This window comes from Entelurus aequoreus, linkage group LG27 (genome assembly GCF_033978785.1).
Source record: "Entelurus aequoreus isolate RoL-2023_Sb linkage group LG27, RoL_Eaeq_v1.1, whole genome shotgun sequence".
NCBI lineage: Eukaryota > Metazoa > Chordata > Actinopteri > Syngnathiformes > Syngnathidae > Entelurus > Entelurus aequoreus.
The window spans coordinates 24812133-24840050 of record NC_084757.1 but is presented as its reverse complement, the minus strand read 5'-3'; the positions used below and the strand labels follow the sequence as shown (position 1 = coordinate 24840050).

Genomic DNA, 27918 nt, shown 5'->3' with positions numbered 1-27918 from the left:
TTCCAAATTTGGATTATTTACAGAACTTGTGGGAGCCTATGGCTTTACAATTTGTTACATATATATTAGGGATGTCCGATAATGGCTTTTTGCCGATATCCGATATTCCGATATTGTCCAACTCTTTAATTACCAATACCGACATCAACCGATACCGATATTTACAGTCGTGGAATTAACACATTATTATGCCTAAATAGGACAACCAGGTATGGTGAAGATAAGATCCTTTTTTTTTAAAAAAATAAGATAAATAAATTAAAAACATTTCTTGAATAAAAAATAAAGTAAAACAATATAAAAACAGTTACATAGAAACTAGTAATTAATGAAAATGAGTCAAATTAACTGTTAAAGGTTAGTACTATTAGTGGACCAGCAGCACGCACAATCATGTGTGCTTACGGACTGTATCCCTTGCAGACTGTATTGATATATATTGATATATAATGTAGGAACCAGAATATTAATAACAGAAAGAAACAACCCTTTTGTGTGAATGAGTGTAAATGGGAGAGGGAGGTTTTTTGGGTTGGTGCACTAATTGTAAGTGCATCTTGTGTTTTTTATGTTGATTTAATAAACTTTTTTTTTTTTTAAAACATACCGATAATTGAAAAAACGATACCGATAATTTCCGATATTACATTTTAAAGCATTTATCGACATCTCTAATATATATATATGTGTGTATATTGCATTCTATTTTAGTTACTTTATTGAGTTTACAACCCCCTGGCACTGTTTTGTATTATTTCTGTACTTGTTTTGATTGTTTCTTGATTTTATGTAAATGTTGCATATTATAAAGGTTTATAAAATAAAAAAATAAAAAAAAGAATGACATTTGACTTCATTGTTCACTTAACGGCTTTTCGACAACGGGGTAAACGGCGTGACGTCTTATATGAATGATTTAGACAAGGGTTTGTGTCGGCCACATTTCCGTGGGTTTTCCTTCAGGAAGTTCACAGTGATTATTGCAGAAAGGGTTGGGCCACAGCTTACGTCACGGGCTATAAATAGACAAGCTTCAAGGGAAATGCTGCAGCTTGAGAAAAACAAAAAAATATTTTCTTTTAATAGTGCGATTGTTTCCTTCGAGAGGAGCCAGATGAGGTGGTTCGGGCATCTGGTCAAGATGCCACCCGAACGCCTCCCTAGGGAGATGTTTCGGGCATGTCCAACCGGTAGGAGGCCACGGGGAAGACCCAGGACATGTTGGGAAGACTATGTCTCCCGGCTGGCCTGGGAACGCCTCGGGATCCCCCGGGAGGAGCTGGACGAAGTGGCTGGGGAGAGGGAAGTCTGGGCTTACCTGCTTAGGCTGCTTCCCCCGCGACCCGACCTCGGATAAGCTGGATGGACGGATGATTTTCTATGGCAGAAATGATAAAACCCCTTAATATGCTGAAGTAAACTATTATTTTGTGGTAGAGCAGATACTACAGTACAAAGCCAATACATATCAACCTAAACCAGGGATGTCCAAAGTGCGGCCCGGGGGCCATTTGCGGCCCGCAGATAATTTTTTAACGGCCCCACGGCACATTCTAAAAATACGATAAAAAAAATTAAAAAATATAAAAAGTAGTATAAAAGAGTAAACAGGTGACAATAAAATGTTGCTATGTTGACTCTAATAACACTAAGCTGTCATGCAGTCTGTTTCTTTCTTTAAAACATAATAATGAATCAAAAACAAAGTTATTATGAATTATTTACCCATTCAAGGCTCCAATTAGGTCACATTAAATATTCCACTTTGAGATATTTTTTTTGGAAAATGTTACATATTTTGTGTTTGCCATATAAAAAACTTGTTTTTTTAAAGAAGGACCTAAAATGAACAAACAAGGAACATAATAAACAGCAATACAAGTTATAATTGATGGATAGATCTGAAGTTGATCTCGAGACTATTGTGTTAACAGTTTAAAAAAAAATTACGATTTATTTTTTAACACTTTACTGAGCAGGACACTTTTGGATCCCCAATAATTTCAGTGGGATTTTTTTTTTTTTAAGTGTCATTGCTCAACAAAAAAAAAAAATTAAAATCAATGTTGTTATAAGTTATGTTATGAGTTCCAATTATTTTATAATCTGAAATGTTCCACTTTAAAATTTTATTGGGGGGAAATATTTCATATTTTGTGTTTTTTTCCATAAAAAACGGAGTTTTCTTTGACAAAAGGGCATACAACTTAAATCTAAAAAAAAACCAACAACGTTATATTGACAGATATACATAATGTTGATCTAGATATTTAAACTTTGAATAATAATAATAATACTAAATAATGACTTTTTAAAAAAATTTTAACCTAAACCCATTGGAGTCCCCGGTATCAAGCCTGAGTGTATATTTTTATACATATATTGTATTGGTTTTTAAAATAAAAAATATCAAAATGGCCCCTGCTTGCTTTGATTTTTCAGTGTGCGGCCCTCAGTTGAAAAAGTTTGGACACCCCTGACCTAAAACAAAACAAAACACACCAAAAGGACAACTAATAAAATAAACTTTGTGATTTTATTGGTTTTTGTACTTTTAAACATGTCATACAATTCTAAAATCTTGAAAAGTAAAATAAAATAAAAATTATATCTGGTGGTATTTCTGGAGGGGTAAAGGGGTGGTCTGGAGTGCCGATGGGATGAGAAAAACTACTGCTCGTTGTGGATATTGAAGATTTCCAAAATAAATCAACTTGTCTTCCTGTATCTTTCAGTCATCAGCTTTGCCATTGTCATCATCAATTATAGCACTGCATGATGATTTCATCTATTACAAAAGGAACAGAGACGGAAATTCATATTGGAAAAGCCTAACAGTCAGTACAAGAGCTCAGGTAAAAAAAAAACAAAAAAAAAAATAACGGGTTTCCATTCCCGCTCAGACCTGGTCAATATCAGGGCTTCCTTAGTATGATTAAATACACAATATTGTAGTTTACTGTATAAATCGCGGCGGTTTACATTCAAACAACTTTTATATGTATATATTTTTTTAAAGGGGGTTAATATGAGCAGTCAAGAGAACACACCCACCAAATCTGCATTGTATTGAACTCTGTGTTATTCCAAATTGTCCCATCAACATCAAAGGCCAATTCCTCAACAGCAGTAGATTTAGCTGGTCCCCTAAAACATCCTGTGTTGACTTGCTGGAAAAATGCATTTTGATACAGGAAATATGATCTCAAGTGGCAGTATCACTATGCTACAAATACATGGTCATAACACTAAGTGGGATTATTTCGATAATTTTGGAGTCACTTTGGGGGCGAAAGCGGCAGTAAATGTGAACATTTGAGTTATGCAAAGCACTTTTACACACCAATCATCACTTGAAACCCTTTTATTGTCTGAGCCGTATGTTATGTACACGTGACGGGAAACTGATGGGATTGGACCTCTATGTTGCAGCCGTGCAACGTCTTCAGTATAGCTCACGTCAGGCGGCACCACATGCATAATAACTTCAAATGTTTTCAAGAAGCGACAACAGCAACAATCTGAATGGACTGCGTCGACCGAGGTCAGTTTTCATTCAGCATGTGTCAGCGGTCTGCTGGTGCTTTGGAGCTTCACACAAAAAACAAGAAGCCGTTCGAGACAGCCCCTGCCTGTAAGGATGAAGTAGAAAATGACCCAGATGCTGAACAAAACTGAGCCGGTGCAACACGCGCGTTCCCAAGTCTGCGGTTTGTTGTGCTTCGTTTCCCAAATCCTCACAAGCTTGCGTATCACACCTCCGCGCTTCTACAACGGTTATGTATAATCATGATGGAATTCGGTTCAAAAACGAGTGCAAACCTCATGATTTGCCGACACATGCCGCCACAATTTTCCAGCGGAACCCACCAAAACAATAAAAAATAAATAGAATGCAATCACACGAGCTAACTACAATATATTAATATAGATCTTCTGAAGTCATACGCTCATTAAAACAGGGGAGGGGGGAAACATACATATTCAATCACTCTGTTACCCCCCCATCCAATAACTGTTCATGCACCCCGGGATAAGTCATTATATCAAAGAGTGAACATTGCCTGGAAAATGCTTGCGGAAAGTCCAAAGTGTGGTGAACCCAATTGAGGAGGTGTGCGGTGATGGGAGGGGGTGGGGTCAATTTCACAAGTTGACATCATTTTGACTGCAGGAGAAAAAGGAACCTGAAGCCCTTAAAAAGGTCTCGCTGATGGGATGGATGACATCTCCCTCTCAGGTGTTAAATGTTTCTAAATTGACCTCATCAGCGACCTCGCAGGGATTTTATGAGAACACTAAAAATGCCTTGGCTCCCCACAGCAAGTCCACCTGCTTCTGTCTCCACGCACAGTCATTCAGAAAACACTCATCTGCACAGTCACTAGTGGAGAAAAGGGATGCTAGTAAGGGAAGCGTCTGGACAGTGGCTGCGACTGCATCACTCCCGGCCCCCCACACTTTTTCTTTTAAGATGAACAAATGAAGCCATGATAATCAGGTGTCACCATTCTTGTTACTTGTCAAAAAAAAAAGAAAAGAAAAAAAAAAAGACTGCGTGTGTTCTTTCTTTTTTGTCGTACTCCAAGTCTTCATAACTTCTGGATTTTCTCGGCCACCACGATGGGGTTCTCCTTGCGTATGCGGGCCGCCGCCGCGCTCCGGTAATCGTAGGGACAGTCATGTTTGTCGGAGTAACGGTGGATGGCACAAAACAGGTTGCCACAGCGACAGTCGAAACCTTGCAGAGAAGAAGAAGAAATACTCAAGACACATCAAGCGGACTGTATTTCAGCGAGCATTTCTACGACAGCATCTTCTAAAAGGACAATACTAAATCATATAAATGGTAATTATATATGCTCAGGCCATTCAAATGATCGCAAACGTTTTTTTTTGTTTTTTTTACAACAGTGGTTCTCAACCTTTTTTCAGTGATGTTCCCCCTGTGAACATTTTTTTAATTCAAGTACCCCCTAATCAGAGCAAAGCATTTTTGGTTGAAAAAAAGAGATAAAGAAGTAAAATACAGCACTGCCATCAGTTTCTGATTTATTAAATTGTATAACAGTGCAAAATATTGCTCATTTGTAGTGGTCTTTCTTGAACTATTTGGAAAAAAGATATAAAAATAACTAAAAACTTGTTGAAAAATAAACAAGTGATTCAATTATAAATAAAGATTTCTACACATAGAAGTAATCATCAACTTAAAGTGCCCTCTTTGGGGATTGTAACAGAGATCCATCTGGATTCATGAACTTAATTCTAAACATTTCTTTACAAAAAAATAAATCTTTAAAACCAATATTTATGGAACAATCTAGCTGTCAACATTGAATATTGCATCTTTTCACAGTTCTTTTTGACAGACATTTTAGTGATGGTCAAACCATCATGGCAGGGTGGAAACTCTGGGTTTATGGTAATGAATGGAATAGCCTACTTGATTTGATGTTCAGTTTATGAACTTACATTCATATTTTGTTGAAGTATTATTCAATAAATATATTTATAAAGGATTTTAGAATTGTTGCTATTTTTAGAATATTTTAAAAAAATCTCACGTACCCCTTGGCATACCTTCAAGTACCCCCAGGGGTACACGTACCCCCATTTGAGAACCACTGTCTTAGAAGACACATTGTCTCTCTCTGACCAGACTAGAGCTGTAATATCCATGACAAAACCTTCTCAGATGAGGCAAAATGTGATTAACTCAGTGTCCTGAGAATACAATCTCACCTAGAAGAATTTGATTATTAATAATATTAACCCATGTTATTGTATGTGGTTTACAGTAGTCAGCGTACAGCAGGGCTATTTAACTAAATTGTTTTGGGGGCAAAATTTCCAGAAAGCAAAAGACTGAGGGGCCTTGACTATTCTTTTGTGTTATCCTAGAGAACCAGCGACAGTATACATTATTTTGTAAGTAAATATTATTTATAAAGCGCTTTTCACAGATAAAATCTCAAAGCGCTGTACAAAACATAGGTGAAGTAGTACAACAATTCAATTTAAAACAACGGGGGCAACGTCATAGAAAAGATACAAAGTGGATTATAAATGATAGTCAAAGTTAACTAAAAGCTTTACTAAAAAGATCAAATGTTTCTTAAAAGTTTCAACAGTCAAGATCACGGAGGGACTGCTGCAAATTGTTCCAGAGTCTGGGAGCTATAGCCTGCAATGCCAGGTCTCCCCGGGTTTTAAAACAAGTTTCTGGGATCTTTAGAAGACCCTGGCCTGAAGACCGGAGGCTGCGCCCTGAAGGGTAGGAGCATAGCAAGTCAGTGATGTACTGAGGGGCCCCACCATGCAACGCACGGAATGTCAGGACTAAAATCTTAAACTCAATACAGAATTCCATCCATCCATCCATTTTCTACCGCTTGTCCCGTTCGGGGTCGCGGGGTGTGCTGGAGCCTATCTCAGCTGCATTGGGGCGGAAGGCGGTGTACACCCTGGACAAGTCGCCACCTCATCGCAGGGCCAACACAGATAGACAGACAACATTCACACTCACATTTAACTGGTCAAAAATTACAGGAGCGCTCTGCTGTTTTTAAGGTTCTTTTGCTAAAAAGCTAGTCAAAAGATCATCTCTATGACAGCACTCCAGTGTTTTTAAGAAGCTACTGCAAAAATATGAGTCTTTCACAAGTTTTTTTATTTAACTGAACTCGTGGGTCACCGATTTAATTTTTGTGTTGATTTATATACTAAAGTAAACATTGCCGTGTGCTAAGACAGTAATATATGATGAAACAAGGCGGCAGCTAAAGAAGGACTTTATTTTTATCCACTCTCACAAAGGAAAAGCCCGCCAGGTGAACAGCTGATTTTACTACTTCCGGTGCTGAAGTAACCTGACTTGCGTCCCATATGTGACCATAGGATGGACAAATATAATATAGCGCTCGGACTATAGTAGCCATAAATTGTTAGCTTCGACAGCAGGGGTGCTCAAGGTGCAGCCCAGGGGCCATCTTTGGCCCTATAGGCACATTACAAAAAAAAACACTTGCAAAAATTGGGAAAACAGCAAGAAACACAATGAGAAAAAAACTAAAAGTTTGACATCAGCCAATAATGAAACCACAAAGGTTTGTCTTTTAAAAAAAAGTGTTACATATACAGACACGCATATACAGTACAGGCCAAAAGTTTGGACACACCTTCTCATTCAATGCGTTTTCTTTATTTTCATGATCATTTACATTGTAGATTGTCACTGAAGGTATCAAAACTATGAATGAACACATGTGGAGTTATGTACTTAACAAAAAAAGGTGAAATAACTGAAAACATGTTTTATATTCTAGTTTCTTCAAAATAGCCACCCTTTGCTCTGATGATTGCTTTGTACACTCTTGGCATTCTCCCAATGAGCTTCAAGAGGTAGTCACCTGAAATGGTTTTCACTTTACAGGCGTGCCTTATCAAGGTTGATTAGTGGAATTTCTTGCTTTATCAATGGGGTTGGGACCATCAGTTGTGTTGTGAATGAGAAGGTGTGTCCAAACTTTTGGCCTGTACTATATATATATATATATATATATATATATATATATATATATATATATATATATATATATATATATATATATATATATATATACACACGTCCATCCAATAAGCGGTAGAAAATGGATGGATGGATGGATATATATATATATATATATATATTAGGGATGTCCCGATCCAGGTTTTTGCACTTCCGATCCGATATCGATGTTGTTTTTGCACTTCCGATACCGATACTGGCCTTATCCGAGCATGTATTAAAATATAAAGTTATTTAGCCTACTTAGTTGTCAGATTCATGTTGAAAAGGGTTTTAGTACTCTTGATAACAACTAGCCAGCTGAATTAGGCGAGTTTGAATCATACACAATGGAGATGTTGACGTGCGGAGTTTCAAAAACTTTTTATAGCAACGCTTTTGCCCCACACTTGAAAAATTACGGTTGTCTGTTCGACATATTCCCACTTGAAGCCAAACCACCGCCAGACGATGGACCCCCTGCTGTTTTTCTTGGGAATTAATTAATTATTCCTTCATTATTACCGCGCACACGGCTACGCTAGCATCACAGCTAAGGTTAACCATGCTGCTACCTCTCTGCTGGGAGTGCGTATATGTATGTGATGTGTGACGTGTGTAAGAAGGCGCTTGCTGTCTGTGAGAAGCAGACACAAGAAGGAGTGGAAAGAGCCTGTCGTGTAATGCCAGCAGCTAAAGGCAACTGCGTGAGGACGTATACTCGACTGTGTTGAAGGTGTGCTGGAAAATGCGGAACGGAAATTAGGGAGCAACAGAAAAGTGGAATGTATTATTTAAATCTGTGGGTTGGAAAACACGGACCGGAATTTTTTTTAAAACTGGATATGGATCGGCATTTTCCCATGCCTTGCTGATACGCATTTTTTGGCCAATATCGCGGCCGATCCAATCCAAATATCGGATCGGGACATCCCTAATATATATATATGTATATATAAAAAGGTTGTACGGTATACCGGTACTAATAAAGTATCGCGGTACTAATCAATTGAAATCGGTACTATACCACCTTTGAAAAATGCTGGTACCGTTCTTTCATCTGAATGCTGCTGTGTGGCGGTGACTAGAGCCGAGGCGCATGATTTTGAGTGTGTCAAAACGCATACACAAAGTGCATACAAGCAATAACATCGTGATGGGGAAGAATGGCAAAAAACGACAACTCTACCGGTTAATAAAGAGGGTGCGTGAAGCGCAATATGGAGGTATTTGGGCTTCAAAACTAACAATAAAAGGTGACGTTTTAAACCGGCAGGCGCCGCTCTGCAAGTGTTGTTTTACACCTTTCCTGCTTGTCGGCTCCCAGACGGTGGTCGAGGAGCACAGGGGAGACGTTCCCTTCAGGTCCGATGTTTTGTCGGGGGTAACACCCTTCACTTTACCCGGCAATGGGTCCATAAAGCTCCGCTCTTTGGTCGGAATGACGAGGCCGTCAATTAGTAACAACTTGGTCACTTTATTTATAACTTCCACGCACACCCAGGCATCCACCAAGCTATTAACACTCCTGCACATGCTACCGCTACCTCTCCTTACTTGCCCACTCACTTACTCACCCCACATACTGCCATTCTTAAAGGAGCACACACACACTACTCTCACAACAGCTGCTCTAAGACACGCCTCGCCAAATGTGGCGATTAGTATTACCTCCTTTGCTTCAAACTTAGGTAAACATTTAAATAATAAGCGTTCATATCTGCACAAGGAGTTTAAATAGTGACAGGTATAATGTAGTTGTCCCACCTGTCCTGCTGCTTTCTCTTTAGTCGCCCACTCACTCACTGACATCACTCAGTTAACACGTTGCAATTCTCATACACACACATACAGTATGCTACTCTCATAAGTTAACCAGCTCCCCTGTTGTGCACATATAGATACTAGACGTGCACGCAGCTGCTTAGCCTGATGCCAAATATTAGCGGATTTAAAACTGCCCCATTAGCAGTCAACTAATGAAAGTGAAATGACTATATTTTGTAACAAATTCTTACAATTTGTGTTTTGTCTTTAATAAATGTGTTTTACCTGCTGCATGGCTTATCTGTGTACATTTTGCCATAGTTTTGGTTTTAGTACTTAATAGTATTTTTCTTAAAGCACAGACCAGGAGTGGCAACCATAAATCATGAATAATTTAATATAATGTTCGTAAAACTTTGTTCTATTCTAACCAAATCCTTGATTATGGCAGACTATATGTAATATGGAAAATTGTAAATTGTTCTTTGAGTGCGACTAGAAAAGCTCAATGTGTTTAATGCTTTTTAATTTATATTTTAACCTTGTGAAATTGTTCTTTGACTTGGAGTGTTTAATGTAGTGTAACATTTTTTGTTAAATAAAGCCAATATTGAAATTTTTCGTACTTCCCTTTATTTGGAAAAGTTTCAATATACATTTTGGTACTAAATTATTGGTATCGGGACAACCCATATACAAACATATATAAATACATACACACACAAAAAATGATTTAGTCAGTCACCAATTGTGCAAATTTTCCCGATTAAAAAGACGAGGCCTATAATTTTTATCATAGGTTTACCTCAACTATGAGACTAAATGAGCAAGAAAATCCAAAAAATCACATTGTCCGATTTTTAAATAATTTATTTGTCAATTATGGTGGAAAATAAATATTTGGTCAATAACAAAAGTTAATCTCTATACTTTGTTATATACCCTTTTGTTGGCAATGACATACTGTAGGTCAAACGTTTCCTGTAAGTCTTCACAAGGTTCACACACTGTTGCTGGTATTTTGGCCCATTCCTCCGTGCAGATCTCCTCTAAAGCAGTGATGTTTTGGGGCTGTCGCTGAGCAACACAGACTTTCAACTCCCTCCAAAGATTTTCTATGGGGTTCAGATCTGTAAATTGGCTAGGCCACTCCAGGACCTTAAACTGCTTCTTACGAAGCCATTCCTTTATTGCCCGGGCGGTGTGTTTGGGATCATTGTCATGCTGAAAGACCCAGCCACGTTTCATCATCAATGCCCTTCCTGATGGAAGGAGGTTGTCACTCAAAATCTCACTATACATGGCCCCATTCATTCTTTCCTTTACACGGATCAGTCATCCTGGTCCCTTTTCAAAAAAACAGCCCCAAAACATGATGTTTCCACCCCCATGCTTCACAGTTGGTATGGTGTTCTTTGGATGCAACTCAGCACTCCAAACACGACAAGTTGAGTTTTTACCAAAAAGTTCTATTTTGGTTTCATCTGACCATATGACATCCTCCCAATACTCTTTTGGATCCTCCAAATGCTCTCTAGCAAACTTCAGACGGGCCTGGACGTGTACTGGCTTAAGCAGGGGCACACGTCTGGCACTGCAGGATTTGAGTCCCTGGCGGTGTAGTGTTACTGATGGTAGCCTTTGTTACTTTGGTCCCAGCTCACTGCAGGCCCTGTGGTCCCCCCATGTTGCTTTGGGATTTTTGCTCACCGTTCTTGTGATCATTTTGACCCCCCGGGGTGAGATCTTGCGTGGAGCCCCAGATCGAAGGAGATTATCAGTGGTCTTGTATGTCTTCCATTTTCTAATAATTGCTCCCAGTTTATTTATTCACACCAAGCTGCTTACCTATTGCAGATTCAGTCTTCCCAGCCTGGTGCAGGTCTACAATTTTGTTTCTGGTGCCATTTGACAGCTCTTTGGTCTTCGTCATAGTTTTGGAGCGTGATCGTTTGAGGTTGTGGACAGGTGTGTTTTATACTGATATCAAGGCCAAACAGGTGCCATTAATACAGGTAACTAGTGGAGGACAGAGGAGCCTCGTAAAGAAGAAGTTACAGATCTGTGAAAGACAGAAATCTTGCTTGTTTGTAGGTGACCAAATACTTATTTTACAGAGGAATTTACCAATTAATTAAAAATCTTACAATGTGATTTCCTGGATTATTTTTCCCCCATTCTGTCTCTCATAGTTGAAGTGTACCTATGATGACAATTACAGGCCTCTCTCATCTTTTTAAGTGGGATAACTTGCACAATTGGTGGCTGACAATACTTTTTGTGTGTAGAGCTTTGGTTTTTGGCTGAGACCAGGGATCTTGGGCTCGAAAAGGTTGGTGACCGCTGGTTTAGATAGTTAGCAATACAAGTGAAAAAGAGAATTGTGCCTTGCCTACGGTCAAGCATGGTGCACGAGTGCTGTCGGCACTGGGTAGCTCTGGTTCAATGAGGCAAATATAAACTCCCAACATGTACTGTGACATTCTTAGAATCCGATGGTGTCAAGATCTGCACGAGTGCTTTTGTTTATCAAGGGGAAGTAAATGTGAGTTCTAACACAACATGTACAGTGAGTCTTTTTTCGATTATTTTAATTTTAATTATTTTAATTTAATACGGTAATACCATCCGTTTATTTGTAGTACAAACGCCCGCAGCTGCTGAAACCGATGCAAAAGAGTGACTGCTCTTCTAACACAAAACTCATACATGCCGATTACTGAGGCTGGCAAAATGACCGACTTCATTTTAATTTATTGTCTGCTTAATTGACTTGCCGGATATCGGCCCAGTCGTACCAAACACACTCCTAAGTGCCTTGCTCAAGGCCTGTATCCAAATGAGCACCTGTGGGGCATCCTAAAGCAGAAGGAAGGAAGGCGGAGGAACATCCGCCATGGAGGAGTGGAAGAGGATTCCAATAAACATGTGCAGCTCTGGTGATTTCCATGCCCAAGACAATTAGGGCAGAGCCACAATGGTGCTAACACTACATATTCACACTTTGAACATGAGAACACTTGCGTTCCCAGCTATTTAGACAATAGTGGCTGTGTGTCGTCTTGCTTTCAGTGGATAGTCAATCCAAATTGGTGTACAAGCTGTACACTGACCACTCTAAAGTATGTCCGAGTTGAATTTTGTAGTATTGTCCTTTGGGAAGATATAATCCAGCGGTCGCTAAAATGTGAGGCTATATTCACAAAAGGCAACAATTCCGTCTTACCGGTGAGGCCAACTTTCTTCCGGCACGAAAAGCAGCGGTTCTTTTTCTTGTTTTTGTCAGGCGTTTGCTCACCATCAGAGGCCTGTGCAGCTTCTTCTGCTGGCTCTGTAGGAACACAATGAGTGCACTGTTATTTTGTTGGACTACACTACCGTTCAAAAGTTTGGGGTCACCCAAACAATTTTGTGGAATAGCCTTCATTTCTAACAACAAGAATAGACTGTCGAGTTTCAGATGAAAGTTCTCTTTTTCTGGCCATTTTGAGCGTTTAATTCACCCCACAAATGTGATGCTCCAGAAACTCAATCTGCTCAAAGGAAGGTCAGTTTTGTAGCTTCTGTAACGAGCTAAACTGTTTTCAGATGTGTGAACATGATTGGACAAGGGTTTTCTAATCATCAATTAGCCTTCTGCGCCAATGAGCAAACACATTGTACCATTAGAACACTGGAGTGATAGTTGCTGGAAATGGGCCTCTATACACCTATGTAGATATTGCACCAAAAACCAGACATTTGCAGCTAGAATAGTCATTTACCACATTAGCAATGTATAGAGTGTATTTCTTTAAAGTCAAGACTAGTTTAAAGTTATCTTCATTGAAAAGTACAGTGCTTTTCCTTCAAAAATAAGGACATTTCAATGTGACCCCAAACTTTTGAACGGTAGTATATGTCATAGTAGAAAAAAGCAACAAGTTAAAAAAAATGTTAAATGAACTTCACAGCTACTAGGACAGGGGTCGGCAACCTTTACCACTCAAAGAGCCATTTTGGCAAGTTTCACAAATTAAAGAAAGTAATGGGAGCCACAAAAAAAATGTTTAAATTTAAAATGAAAAACACCGCATACAAAGCTTAAATGCTTTGTGCTATGTTAACCAGGGGTCTCCGACACACGCACCGGCACGCACTTTAATGTGGAAATTTGATGTTAGTGCAGCCCGCGAGTTTTGAATGAATGGCGCTTGATAGCGTCATACTTGCCAACCCTCTCATTCTTCCCGGGAGACTCCCGAATATCAGAGCGTGATGACACTGCTTTTGGCGCCTACAGCCTGCCCTAACAGTGTACCTGCTCGACCACACGTAGAATGCAATTTCAGCTTGCTCACGTAAGTGACAGCAAGGCGTACTACCTCAGCAGCCACACATCTTACACTGACGGTACCAATACCCAGAATCCCATGCAGCCCTAACTCTTCTGCTCAACCAACGCACGGAGAGGGGGGGGGGGGGGGGGGGGGGTTGATGTGTGGGGGATTTGGTGGTAGCGGGGGTGTATAATGTAGACCGGAAGAGTTAGGGCTGCATGGGATTCTGGGTAATGGTTGTGTTGTGTTTATGTTGTGTTACGGTGGGATGTTCTCCAGAAATGTGTTTTTCATTCTTTTTTGGTGTGGGTTCACAGTGTGGCGCATATTTGTAACGTAACAATGTTAAAGTTGTTTGATACGGCTACCGTCAGTGTAAGCTGTGTGGCTGATGAGTAAGTATGCTTTGCTGTCTCCTGTGTGTGCAAGTAATAACAACATGCAACATGTGGCTGGACTGGCACGCTGTATGTAAATGCTATAGAGGACAATTACTGCAGTGCAATTAGGGCACGCCCTTTATTTAGTAATTAGAGTGTAAATAGGATTATTTTTTCCCTGGGAGTAATCTATGAGAGACACTGAGATCCATAAGTCTCCTGGGAAAAACGGGGGGGTCGGCATGTATGTAGCTGAGCCGCATCAGAGTGGTCAAGGAGCCGCATGCGGCTCCGGAGCCGCGGGTTGCCGACCCCTGTACTAGGATAATATTGCAGTTTTTCACAACTCAACTCATGGTTATCTGATACTGCTCATGAATTTAGGATATTACAACAACAACAAGTCTTTACTCTATAAACTTTGCAGACCTCTAGTTACAAAACATCTCCGAAAAAAGTAATGTTTTCATAAGCATGGTTTGGTTTATGTGCCACTTCCTGTTTATGGGTGGTTTATGATGTCGATTATAGCCATTAACTAATTGATTTACTGCTTAGATTGGATGGCCTGATCACATTTACATTACACCTCCTTGTGTTTTCTAACTTCATAGAAAATTAGCTTACAAAAGGACACAAGGTTTTTGTTATTCCTACCCGAAGTGCTGGATGGCCCCTTGTCTTCGGCGTCCTCGGCCTCTGCTCGATCCGAGTCAACGGCTCCAGAGTCCTGGGAAATACTCATGGCCGTCATCTGTTGAGTTACTGGGCTGGCTGAGCTGGGACTGACACTAGGTAGACAGAAAATATTGAATTTACAAATGATAAGGTTTAAAGCAGATTCAAAGTGATTGTATTGCCTTGTTCAACCAAATCTGGCCATTGAGTGGCATCAAAGAGACTAAGAAGAAAAACATTTTGCAGCAGATTCCTAGAAATAGCAGAGCATTCCTGTCATACAGGATCTTTGACCGTGTTTGCTGCAGCAGACTCTTTAAAAACAGACATTTCCTGTCATATGGAGCAGGGGTTCTTAACCTTTTTGACCTTGAGGCCCAACTTTTCCATTGCTCAAACATCAACATTGAATTAGTAATTTTACTCTAGATTTTAATCATATTCAATAATTAGAGGTGCTGAAAAAAAATCAATTTACATCCGAATTGTGATTCTCGTTTATTCCAATTCAAAATCGATTCCTATTATTTATTTATTTAAATAAACTTTTGATAAGACAAATTATATGCCATCTCTATCTTACTCGCTTCACATACACTTCATAGGTCAGCAATCAAGAGGATCTTTTGTAACCTGTAACCAGTTATGAAAGGTTTTATTATACTTTTTATAGCAAATACAGTAGTACCTTAACTTAGGAGCTTAATTGGTTCTGTGTCGGAGGTCTTAATTAAAAATACTTGTATCTCAAATCCACATTTTCCATTGAAACTAATTGAAATTAATTTATTTGGAGCTTGGCATGGCCAAAAAAGTCAAATTCTAAACCCTAACCCTAACCCTTAAAACTAGGTTTTAGATAATAAATATTGTAATAAAACAATACAATAGAATGTAACAGTAGTTTTATGAAGTAATGTAATAATAATGTACAGCAGACATCTACGGCATCTCTTTCCAGCTGCTTCCCCGTCAAACACACCATCAGCAGCTTTTAAATATTTGCCTAAATAAATGTCCACCGTCTAGATACTATTTTAACATTTTTGGCTGGTGTTAGTCCATCTGCTTCAGTATGGTGCAGTAATACGCTAATATTTTCACCAACTTGACAACACACTTCATTTAAATTCAGTGAATAACATCCACTTCTTCTCAGCACTGTCCTTCACACTCACTTTCTGCCTTGGTCTCTACTGCTGTGTTTTTATTTGATAATAGTGAGTTTATTACTCAGTTCCAATTTTATTTATATTATTGAAATATTAAGATGACTACTCCGTTCAATTTGCATATCACAAATATCCATAAACGTTTCCTAATGTCAACTTATCGACACCAAGTTGGCTCCTGAGTCAAACAATATGTAAACAATACCCAACCCTACAGAACACTAGGGAAAGGTATCATTTACATTTTAACCGATACTAGTACCAAAATTGGTACTTTAAAAATGCCTTTTTATTTTTACGGAATTTAGGGATTCAAGTTGAACAGTTCACATCGAAATTGCGATTTATTTATTTTTATTCCAATTCTAAATCGATTCAGAATTTTCAAGAATCCAATTAAAGATAATACTTATTTTTGCTGGAGATTACATTTTTGGATTAAAAAACAACAACTATTATTGATATTTTTTATTATTGATACAGTTGTTTTTGTAAATGTTTTGTTTTCCATTTTTTAAGTGTTCTTTTTTAAAAGTTTTGTATTTGTGTCTTCTCAATTGCTTTGTAATTTCTTATTTTAAAACTGGGATTGGGTTGGGATTGCTCCGTTTTCTTTTATTAGATTGATTAACATTCTGTGATTTTTGTAAATAAAATTAAGAAATGTTTTTCTAAGAAGTTTTTTAGGCCAACACTGCACATATAAGTTGTATGTCAGCTTTTGTAACCTGTTTTGAAAATGATTTCTTATAATTAATACACCAAATATACTACAAGAATCGTGTTGAATAGTCACCCCAAGAATCTGAATCAAATCTTGAGGTGTCCAAAGATTCCCACCTATAATTCAAAAACTTCAATTATATAATTAAAATGATAATAAGAATAATAAGTAAAACAAATTCAAAAATTTGTAATAAAATCCAAAACAAATTTTATTAATATCAAATAATTATTGTAGCGATACAGAACATAGAAAACGAGCAAAAAATGACTTGCCTGCCGATACTAATAATTCCGGGGATTTGTGAATGTAACTTAATTCGCTGTAACCATCCTTGACGCATTACAAGGAAGCCCTGTGTTGTTGTTGTGGCTACTGGCTAGCATGGATTTGACGTGCTAGCAGATAAATTCTGCTGTTTCAGCGAGTTAATGGCGGCAATAAAGTTTAAAAAGAGCGTCAGACTTTGTGTGGTTCTGTCAGGACACACATTACTTATAATGTTGCACAAAAACACCACCAAACACTTGCTGCCGGTTGCCGAGTCTGCAATCATTTAGCAACCAAATTAGGCAAATATAGCTACTTATTTTTGTGGTTTCTACTGTTTAAATTAACACCTTTAACATTATGGAACAGGATTTTGGTACACGTCCCTGCAGAACACATAAGGGACATAAGAAACAGTATTGAATACAATAATTAAATTAAACTAGTAAATAAGAGAATTCCTCCATACTTTTATCTAGATATTGGACAGGGCTTCTGCAAGGCAGGGAGAAACAGGCTCATTGAGAGGACAATGCCTCTAAATAATGAGACCACTACGCTGCTTAGTTATCAGTTTGTAGATCCTTTTACGTGGTCTTGGCACTTTGCCACTTTCTAAGCAATTTTATTTCCCTTCACATTTTCCTTTTACGCATTGCAGTCTAGGGAGTCTGTCTCACGCTTAGGAGACATATTTGAGGACAAACGTGACGTCCTCTTTAGTGTGTGCCGCACACTAAAGAGGACCACACTCCTATAATTAATAGGAGTGTGGCGGGAAAACGAGGACCGCATGCGGCAAAGGAAGACATCCCGGCCGCAAAAGTCCTTAGCTTTCTTAAAATCATGCCCTCCAGGATTTTGTAGGCTATTTTGGTGATTGTTGCAGCCTGAAATGCCTGATTTTGTGGCATCGATTTCAAAAAGTTGCGGCTGAAGCAGCAAAGTTTTAAGGCTTATTTCTTCATTTAGATTGCATTCCCTTGTGATTTTATGAATTTGTAATCAGTGTTTTTTGTAACCCTAACCTAGGGCTGGGCGATATATCGATATACTCGATATATCGCGGTTTTATCTCTGTGTGATATAGAAAATGACTATATCGTGATATTTGAGTATACGTTCTCACGCAGTTGCTTTTAGCTGCGGGCATTACACTACAGGCTCTTCTCACCCTTTCTTGTCTCTCCTTCTCACAGAGACATAAAACAAGCGCACCTTCTTCCACATGTCACGTGTGTAACATCACACGCTCCCGCGGAGCAGAGAGGTAGCGACATGGTAACGTTAGCTGTGATGCTAACGGTGCGGTGCGGGTGGTAATACGAGAGAGAGAAGGTGCGAATCTGGTAACAAATGAAGGAAGAATTATTTCCCAAGAAAAACAGCACGGGGTGCATCGTCTGGCGGTGGTTTGGCTTCAAGCGGGAAAATGTTGAACAATTATGCAGCAAAAGCTACAAAAAGTAGCACCACTGCTAATGTAACATCATTTGAAAAGTCACCCGCTAGAAAATGAAGAGTGCTTGAAACTCTGCATGTCAACATCTCCGTTCGGTGCCACACCCACAAAATGCCAAAGCAACTATTTCCAGATCAACACCGTATGAAAAAAATAGTCAACAACAGGAGATAACGTCCGCAGTAACCTACCACATAGCGAAGGACATACACTATTTGATTTCCTATTATGCAGCTCATTTTTATTTGACACTTATTGAAATATCTTGTGTGACATCATGCACAAAAGTGCACTTTATTTGTTTTAAACTATTGTAGTGGCGTTCTGTACAAAAAGTGCACTTTAATTTAGTGTTGTTTTGATAAGTCATCTTGGTGACATCATGCAAAAAAGTGCACACATAGCTTGTTTTAAAATGTCTCTGACAATCTTGCACTTTCTGTTTTGGAAATGACATGAATGTTTGTGCCACTGCTTGATAACTGTTTAATAAATACAGTTTTGGTCAATTGACTTAGTTGTGATTTCCCTCTCTGCATGAAAGTTTAAAAGGAGCATATATTAATGCAGTATGAACAAGAATGTTTTAATGTAGAATCATCATACTGCTGTGATTATATGCATCAAGTGTTCATTCAAGGCTAAGGCAAAATATTGAGATATATATCGTGCATCGTGACATGGCCTAAAAATATTGAGATATTAATAAAAGGCCATATCGCCCAGCCCTATGCTGGCATGCTGATTGTTTACTCATGTGACCAATTCACACACATGCGTGCATAGTTTGTAAAACAAACACCACCGAAGGCTGCCTTATTATTATTAATATGTCTTATTGTCTGATGTGTCATCCACATGTTGCAGACATTGTCGTGCACAGTCTTGCATGTTTTACGGTTGAAAGATAATCGTAAACTTTTGTTGATGTTCCAACACATTGCACAGTTTTCCCCCACTTTCGGTGAAAACTTTGGGTAACAGTTGAAAGTGGTTGACAGCAGGGATTTTCATTTTATTTTGTAGTAGTAGTGACTTCCTTGTTCATTTACAGAAACAACTTCCTTTGTTTTCACCTTATCGAACTGCACAGGCAAGTGAAATTGGGGCCACATTGTGGCCTGTGCATGTTAATACTGGAGTCTGATAAAGATCACAATTTATTTGCAGCTAGAAAAAATCTGATTTCGAAAAAACCCGATTTGGGCCACTTTGGCCTGCTGTGTATACGTAGTCAACGACATTACCATACATGTCCCATGTAATGTACCACATCATTTTTAGCAGATAATTTACTAAGAGTCTTATCATTGACAATATAATGTAAAATTCTATAACATGCATGGAAAGAACTCAGAAAACATTTCCCATTTGGCGACTCTATCCTGTAGCCACGCCCCCTCGGGTATGTTACTTCCGGTGTTGTGACCTCTGTTTACATAGATATACATATCTATGTATCTAGATCAGTGGTTCTTAACCTTGTTGGAGGTACCGAACCCCACCAGTTTCATATGCGCATTTTCTTTAGTGAAAAATAAAATGTTGGTTTTTTTTCAAATTCAAGACAAAGTTACCGTAATTTCCGGACTATAAGCCGCTACTTTTTCCCCTCGTTTTGGTCCCTGCGGCTTTTACGACGGTGCGGCTTTTTTACGGCTTACGGTAACCAGGGGCGTGCACTACCGAGAGCAAAACAAAAAGTAGGAGAGCGTCAGCGACAGTTTGCGCAAAGGAAGTGTTCATGCAAACACCCTCAATATGGAAAACAAACGGAGAAGTGCATATGATGCTGCTTTTAAGTTAAAGGCAATCGATCTGGCTGTCAAAGAAGGAAATAGAGCTGCTGCACGTACCCTTGACTTGGCTGACAACGCCATTTTGGCCCTGTTCTTCTCCGACACCGACGAAGAGGATTTCGGTGGTTTTAGTACGCAGGAGGAAGACGATGACACAATGATTAAAAACTGACTACCGGTAATATCGTTGTATTATTTGTACTCTGCACGAATGCTGTTCGCCATGTCAAAGATGTGAAAGTTTGATTGAATGATTGAAAGATTTATTGTTAATAAATGGGACGCTTTGCGTTCCCAAACAGTCATCTCTGTCCCGACAATCCCCTCCGTGATAGCAGGAACCCCTATATACTACGGTAATTACACATCAAAACGCCTGCGGCTTATAGTCGGGTGCGGCATATATATGGAGCAATCTGTATTTTCCCCTAAATTTAGCTGGTGCGGCTTATAGTACGGAAATTACGGTATATGTTTTTGGCAACACTTTAGTATGGGGAACATATTCTAAGTGACAAAGACTTAATTTAGAGTTTTTTGGACACTAGGGGAAGTATTCTAAGTAACAAAGACTTAATTTAGAGTTATTTGGTTAGGGTTAGAGGGTTAGGGTTATAATAAGGCCACGCCGATTAAGGCATTAATAAGTACTTAATAATGACTAGTTAAGAGCCAATATGTTACTAATTTGCATGTTAATAAGCAACTAATTAATGGTGAATATGTTCCCCATACTAAAGTGTTACCATGTTTTATTACTGGTGCACAGAATGAACCGTGCATGAACATCACCTTGTTCAAACAACAAAACCAACACACTGCATAAACTCACAACAAATTACACACCTGCAAATCAGTGTGACTTCTGTTGTTGTCGTATCCGTAACACGCCGATAGGGTGAAGTTTTTATTTACATGATGAGTCGGGTGTGTCTTGACCTCCGCCGAACCCCTGAGTCCGACTCACCGGACCCATAGGGTTCGATCGAACCCAGGTTAAGAATCACTGATCTAGATATATGTATCTATTTATCAGATATATATACACCTTCTCCCTGGCTACTAATAAATACTCTAGAACTACAAATGGTTTGAAACTAACAGTGTTCGGATTGTAATCATACAAATATGATTAGCAGCAAAGTGGACTGCCGTGGTTGTAGCTCGGAGAGCAAACGGAGGCGACAACAAGTAAGCTCGCTAGATGTTAGCTAACTGGCGAGTCTCGTTTCGGTGCCCCTGATTGTCTTCCCGTCCTGTAACTCAGTGCGGCGTTTAGGCAAGAGGAACAGTGAGTACCTGCGGCTGAGGCGAGCGTTCAACAAACTTTATTTAGATCTAATTTTTATTGATATTTCATTAAAAAAACGCAGAAGTGATACTTTAATGTAAAAATTAATGTTTAAAAAGAGCGCATTTCCCCCGTTTTTGGGATATTTTAGATGCCTGAGGAAATGAAGACGTGCAGAGTGACATTTGATCGGTTAGACAGATGTGTTTGTGTGCTGCTGGGACAAATTTAATTGGCCAAAATGTGCTGGGAAATTGCGGGGATTGAACAAATTTGCAAAGCCGTGCATCGTCAGTCTCGCTGGGATTGCTTGAATTTGCGTAACCGCAAAATGGCGCAATTCAAGAGAGACTGAATAATGTGACCCCTGGGACAATTTAATTGAATATATGTAAGCACAAAGAGCTCACCTGGATGTTGTTGGTTCCTCAGGCGAGGTCCGGGCTGCTTCTGTGGTGGGTGGAGGGTCTGAGCTTTCTGCCATGATGTGGGAGGATTCTGGCATTCCCGCAGGTGATGTAGCAGCTGTGCGAGGGCAGAAAGGTAGCACCATTTGACATCAGTTATCAGTGCACACCGCTACTTTTTCCTTGGTCGCCATCCTACCTTTCTCCCCCAGGGGACTCGATCTCCCCCCTCCCTGTTGTCTCTGTAGATGTTCCTTGTAGCAGACCGAGCACATGCCGTTGGTGCGCGGGTTACCGTAGAAACCGCATCCCATAGCGCAAAGCATCGGCACCTGGGTCTGATTGGTCTCCTGAGCCATGCTCCAACAGAGAGGGTAAGGGGGGATGGGAGAGGATTTTCCTGTAAAATCAGCAACAGCAGGAATTAGTCAATGTGGTCGTGGAATTTTAATAAAAATGTTACTAAATTACATTTTTTAAAAAGTCTTTAAATAAGAGATATGTGTGTATTCGCCACTGGCTGGTTCTCTGTAGTGGTCAGAGCATTTCACGCTTGATTGCACGCTTGATTGCACCCTCATTAGTAGCGTCTGGACCGCTGCTCCAGAGTTAACTACGTTTGCATTGATTTCATCACCACTATACACAAATACTGATGGTGTAGAACACATATCCTAGTTTGTTGTCCTGATACCAATATTTTGGTACCGGTACCAGAATTATTTAGAAACTTTTCGGTACTTTTCTAAAAAGAAGGGGACCACATAAAATTTCATTATTGGCTTTATTTTATCAAAAGATATTACGGTACATTAAACATATGTTTCTTATTGCAAGTTTGTCCTTAAATAAAATAGTGAACATACAAGACAACTCGTCTTTTATTAGTAAGTAAACAAAGGCTCCTAATTTAGCTGCTGACATATGCAGTAACATATTGTGTCATTTTCCATTCTATTATTTTGTCAACATTATTAAGGACAAGTGGTAGGAAATTAATTATTAATCTACTTGTTCATTTACTGTTAATATCTGCTTATTTTCTGTTTTAACATGTTCTATCTACACTTCTGTTAAAATGTAATAAAATCATTTAAAATAATTTATTATTTTGTTGTTTGGATGCTTTACATTAGTTTTGGATGATACCACAAATTTGGGTATCAATCCGATACCAAGTCGTTACAGGATCATACATTGGTCATATTCAAAGTCCTCATGTGTCCAGGGACATATTTTCTGAGTTTATAAACATAATATACATTTAAAAAGAACAAAAGATAATGTTGTGATGCCAAAAAAACATCCATCCATCCATCCATTTTATACTGCTTGTCCCTTTCGGGGTCGCTGGAGCCTATGTCAGCTGCATTCGGGCGGAAGGCGGGGTACACCCTGGACAAGTCGCCACCTCAGCACAGGGCCAACACAAATAGACAGACAACATTCACACTCACAATCACACACTAGGGCCAATTTAGTTTTGCCAATCAACCTATCCCCAGGTGCATGTTTTTGGCGGTGGGAGGAAGCCGGAGTACCCGGAGGGAACTCACGCAGTCACAGGGAGAACATGCAAACTCCACACAAAGATCCCGAGCCCGGGATTGAACCCAGGACCTTCGTATTATAATACAAGTTATAGATTTATCTGTGAGTCTGACAAACATCTTTTAAATTGATCCATTCGCGCATTTTTTTAGACCTGCCGATTGCCTGCCTGGTTGTTTGCTCGACCAGCAATGTTTCCTCAAATTTTCCGTCACTTCCAACGTTAATCTCGCGAATTTAATCAATTAAAAATACACTGTACCTGTGAAAGCTCTTTTTCTGTTTCTTTGTTTAGCAAACCTTCCAATTATACCAACCTTTTTAAAATGGGGTAAATATTAAGAATGTTATGAAAGTTACTACTAAAATATTGAGCACAATTGACAATTGAGTGTATATTAAAGAAATTAACCAGAAATTAGTGTATTTTCACTGGGTTTAAAATTCTATAACTTTCTTCATATTTATCCCAGGAAAATGATAGTTCCATCACTGGAATCGTCTCTACAAGACGTGTCTAATAATACTTATTTCCTGTAAACCAGGGGTGTCAAACTTATTTTAGATCGGGGGCCACATGGAGAAAAATCTACTCCAAGGTGGGGCGGACTGGTAAAATCCCGGCACGATAACTTAAAAATAGAGACAACTTCAGATTGTTTTCTTTGTTTGAAAATAGAACAAGCACATTCTGAAATTGTACAAATCATAATGGGTTTTTTTACACTTACATGTTGTGGTTAATAGTATATATACACTTTATTTGTTGTTATTCATATTTTCTGAATAAATTATGTGATAATGTTCATCAGCCAACTCATTTGTGTTAATTTTCAATCAAGATAAAAAAAATTATATCAAAATCAAATTACAGTATGGTTTTTTAAGTAGTTTTCTCATATTCCTCTACTCATGTTTATTTCATACATAATCTACAAAGAATTGCTATTGCGACATCCAGTGGACACATTTGGAACAGCTGTTTCTTTCATTAAAAAAATTCAGGTTTATTATAAAATAATTAAAGTTAAAGTCCCAATTATTGTCACACAGGCAGGCACGGAGCTATTTCTCAGCGTGTGTTTATTCCAGCCGGCACGTTAATACACTGACACACAACATCCGGATTCCTATCATGCATTGCTTCAAAACTACGGCAAGTAGTAATGTTCAAAAACATAACAGAGATGAAGCAGAAGAACGAAGAAGAGACATGGCGACGACGAGTAAGAAGAAGTACGCTTGCAAGTTCCAAAATGATTGGAAAAAATAATTTCAGTTCGTCCAGGACAGCTCCAAGGGGAAGGGGTATGCTGCCTGCAAATTTTGTAGATCAGACTTCTCCATTGAACACGGTGGCCGAACGGATATACTCATTCATGAACAAATTATTTTTATTTATATATATTTTTTTATTTATATATATATATATATATATATATATATATATATATATATATATATATATATATATATATATATATATATATATATATATTAGGGCTGTGAATCTTTGGGTGTCCCACGATTCGATTTAATATCGATTCTTGGGGTCACGATACGATTCAAAATCAATTTTTTTTTTCAATTCAACACGATTCTCGATTCAAAAACGATTTTTTTTCCCGATTCAAAACGATTCTCTATTCATTCAATACATATGATTTCAGCAGGATCTACCCCAGTCTGCTGACATACAAGCAGAGTAGTAGATTTTTGTAAAAAGCTTTTATAATTGTAAAGGACAATGTTTTATCAACTGATTGCAATAATGTAAATTTGCTTTAACTATTAAATGAACCAAAAATATGACTTATTTTATCTTTGTGAAAATATTGGACAGTGTGTTGTCAAGCTTATGAGATGTGATGCAAGTGTAAGCCACTATTAAGATTAAGATTAAAGTACCAATGATTGTCACACACACACACTAGATGTGGTGAAATTTGTCCTCTGCATTTGTCCCATCCCCTTGGGGAGCAGTGGGCAGCAGCGGCGCCGCGCCCGGGAATCATTTTGGTGATTTAACCCCCAACTCCAACCCTTTGTTGCTGAGTGCCAAGCAGGGAGGTTATGGGTCCCATTTTTATAGTCTTTGGTATGACTCGGCTGGGATTTGAACTCCAACCTACCGATCTCAGGGTGACACTATTGTTCATTTTTTTTTATGTTTATAAATGTCTATTGATAATGTCAATGAGGGATTTTTAATCACTGCTATGTTGATATTGTAACTAATATTGATACTGTTATTGATAATATTCATTTTTCTTTCACTACTTTTGGTATGTTCTGTGTCGTGTTTGTATCTCCTCTCAATTGCTGTTTATTGAGTGTTGCTGGGTCGGGTTTGGTTTTGGAATTGGATTGCATTGTTATGGTATTGCTGTGTATTGTTTTGTTGGATTGATTAATTTAGAAAAATAAGATTAAAAAAATATATATTTTTTTTAAATAAATACATTTAAAAAAAACAACGATTTAAAAAAAAAAGAGAATCGATTCTGAATCGCACAACGTGGGAATCGCGATTCGTATTCGAATCGATTTTTTCCCACACCCCTAATATATATATACATACATACATACATACATATATATATATATATATATATATATATATATATATATATATATATATATATATATATATATATATATATATATATATATATATATATATACATAAGAAATACTTGAAAATATATACACCCCCCGCTACCCCCATCTCCCGAATTCGGAGGTCTCAAGGTTTGCAAGTATGTTGACACCCCTGATGTAAACCAGTGGTTCTCAAATGGGGGTACACGTACCCCTGGGGGTACTTGAAGGTATGCCAAGGGGTACGTGAGATTTTTTTATAAATATTCTAAAAATAGCAAAAATTCAAAAATCCTTTATAAATATAAATAAAAACCTTTCTTTTTTTCCAAATAGTTCAAGAAAGACCACTACAAATGAGCAATATTTTGCACTGTTATACAATTTAATAAATCAGAAACTGATGACATAGTGCTGTATTTTATTTCTTTATCTCTTTTTTTCAACCAAAAATGCTTTGCTCTGATTAGGGTGTACTTGAATTATAAAAAAAATTCACAGGGGGTACATCACTGAAAAAAGGTTGAGAACCACTGATGTAAACCAATGAATTACTACAATTGTACACACATACCTATAAATAGCAACACCAATGTGCTTATTGCTGGCGTGTGTACACTTCACTCCGGGACGGTTTTTGGACAGCGAGCGATGCAATGTTGCCAAGTGTATGTTATTTGAGAAATATGAGGAGGGAGGTGGTGTGCATGCAAGCCAGCCAGCCAGCCGGCAGCACCCACTAAGCCCGCCATGGCGCTGCACGCCGCCGCCGGGGTCCGGCCGTACAAACGGATATAAAGTGTGTGCACCAATCCTGTCAGTCAGTGGCGGCGCACACGTTGCACACTTTACCTCGTTGATCCGTGTCACTTTGTCATACACCGACAAGAGCATGGGGAAGCTAGCAAGAGGGCGCAGGCACTGCTGTTGTTGTTGTCAAGTGACGTCATCAAAACGCAACCACTTTGGTCGATATGGACGGCGACAGCCGAGAGAATGATAGGGGAAACAAACACGTCGTTACTTCGCTATAAAGTGCTGGCTTTCTGATTAAAAGGAACCAACAACCCCGCATATAAAGTAGTGTGATTTATTTATATTAATCACACGTAGTATTGTGCGTCGGTTAAATTAACACAGCTTCTGGGTGAATATTTAAAAATTGTCAAACTTTCCTTCCTAAAAGGCTATCTAAAGCATATTTGTCTTTAACGGAGCTACTAATGAATTAGCAAATCGTGTAATAAAAGTAGCGTTTGTTAAGCAATATTCGCGTTAATGTGTCATCGGTAATGAGGACAAAAAAACAACATTAAAAAACGGGTAAGCAAGTGAAGTTCGCTCAAGTCAACTAGATTTTTTTTTTTTAAATTTTTTAGGCAGAATAAGTGTTTGAAAGCTACACAAAACATCTAAAATGTGTCAGGATACTCTTCAAAATGCTGAGTTGAAGACAACAAAAAGAGAAGTCCAATGTGGAACAATTGTCCTATGGCTGCATTGCTCAAAGCAAAACAGCCTCGCCATATAAATGGCCACCGTTGCGACACAATGAAGGATAAAATAACAATTTAGTGGCATTTGAGCACAACTATTATTAGTAAGAAACGCGTCTATAAAAGCCCCTTATGTCGAAATTGGAACAAAAGCTAAGTGCTAGCACGCTAGCATTAGCACACATGCTAGCATGAGCAACAAGGCGACATGCTTTGCCCTTTAAAATAAACCCAAAACACAACAAGGATTTAATCGCACATGACGTGGAGGGCAGCGGTACCTGAGCGTCACTTTACCGGCAGGCTATCGACGACCTTTTCGGTGCTGTGGAGAAGTTTTGTGGTCCGGATGAGCGCAGAGCGGCCTCCTACCCTGCCGACATTCGACACAACGAGCATGACGTCATCCTGAAGCAACACAGCAAAAAAGTGCAAAGCACCCCACGGAAACA

The 27918-nt window shown here is 38.7% G+C and overlaps 1 protein-coding gene across 2 annotated transcripts; it reads right to left on the bottom strand.

The window, feature by feature from the left end:
- Positions 1–2517: 2517 nt before the first annotated feature.
- On the bottom strand, positions 2518–27909 carry zgc:77486 (uncharacterized protein LOC405808 homolog). 2 transcript variants are annotated; one of them, XM_062038977.1, is made up of 6 exons: positions 27748–27909; positions 22018–22218; positions 21822–21936; positions 14673–14806; positions 12543–12647; positions 2518–4741 (listed from the first exon to the last, which is right to left on the bottom strand). In XM_062038977.1, exons 2-6 carry the CDS (start codon positions 22175–22177, stop codon positions 4593–4595), a joined length of 663 nt encoding a protein of 220 aa, XP_061894961.1. In that variant the 5' UTR covers positions 22178–22218; positions 27748–27909; the 3' UTR covers positions 2518–4592. The 2 variants fall into 2 exon arrangements, with proteins under 2 accessions (XP_061894961.1, XP_061894962.1); XM_062038978.1 differs by having other exon boundaries at positions 27764–27895.
- Positions 27910–27918: the final 9 nt, after the last annotated feature.

Excerpts from the sequence above, each read along its gene's own strand:
- zgc:77486 (XM_062038977.1), bottom strand. The coding sequence starts at position 22,177 with ATGGCTCAGGAGACCAATCAGACCCAGGTGCCGATGCTTTGCGCTATG. Across the intron at positions 21,937-22,017 it reads GAGTCCCCTGGGGGAGAAAG|CTGCTACATCACCTGCGGGA; the intron begins GTAGGATGGCGA and ends GCCCTCGCACAG. Across the intron at positions 12,648-14,672 it reads GGGGCCATCCAGCACTTCGG|AGCCAGCAGAAGAAGCTGCA; the intron begins GTAGGAATAACA and ends GTGTTCCTACAG.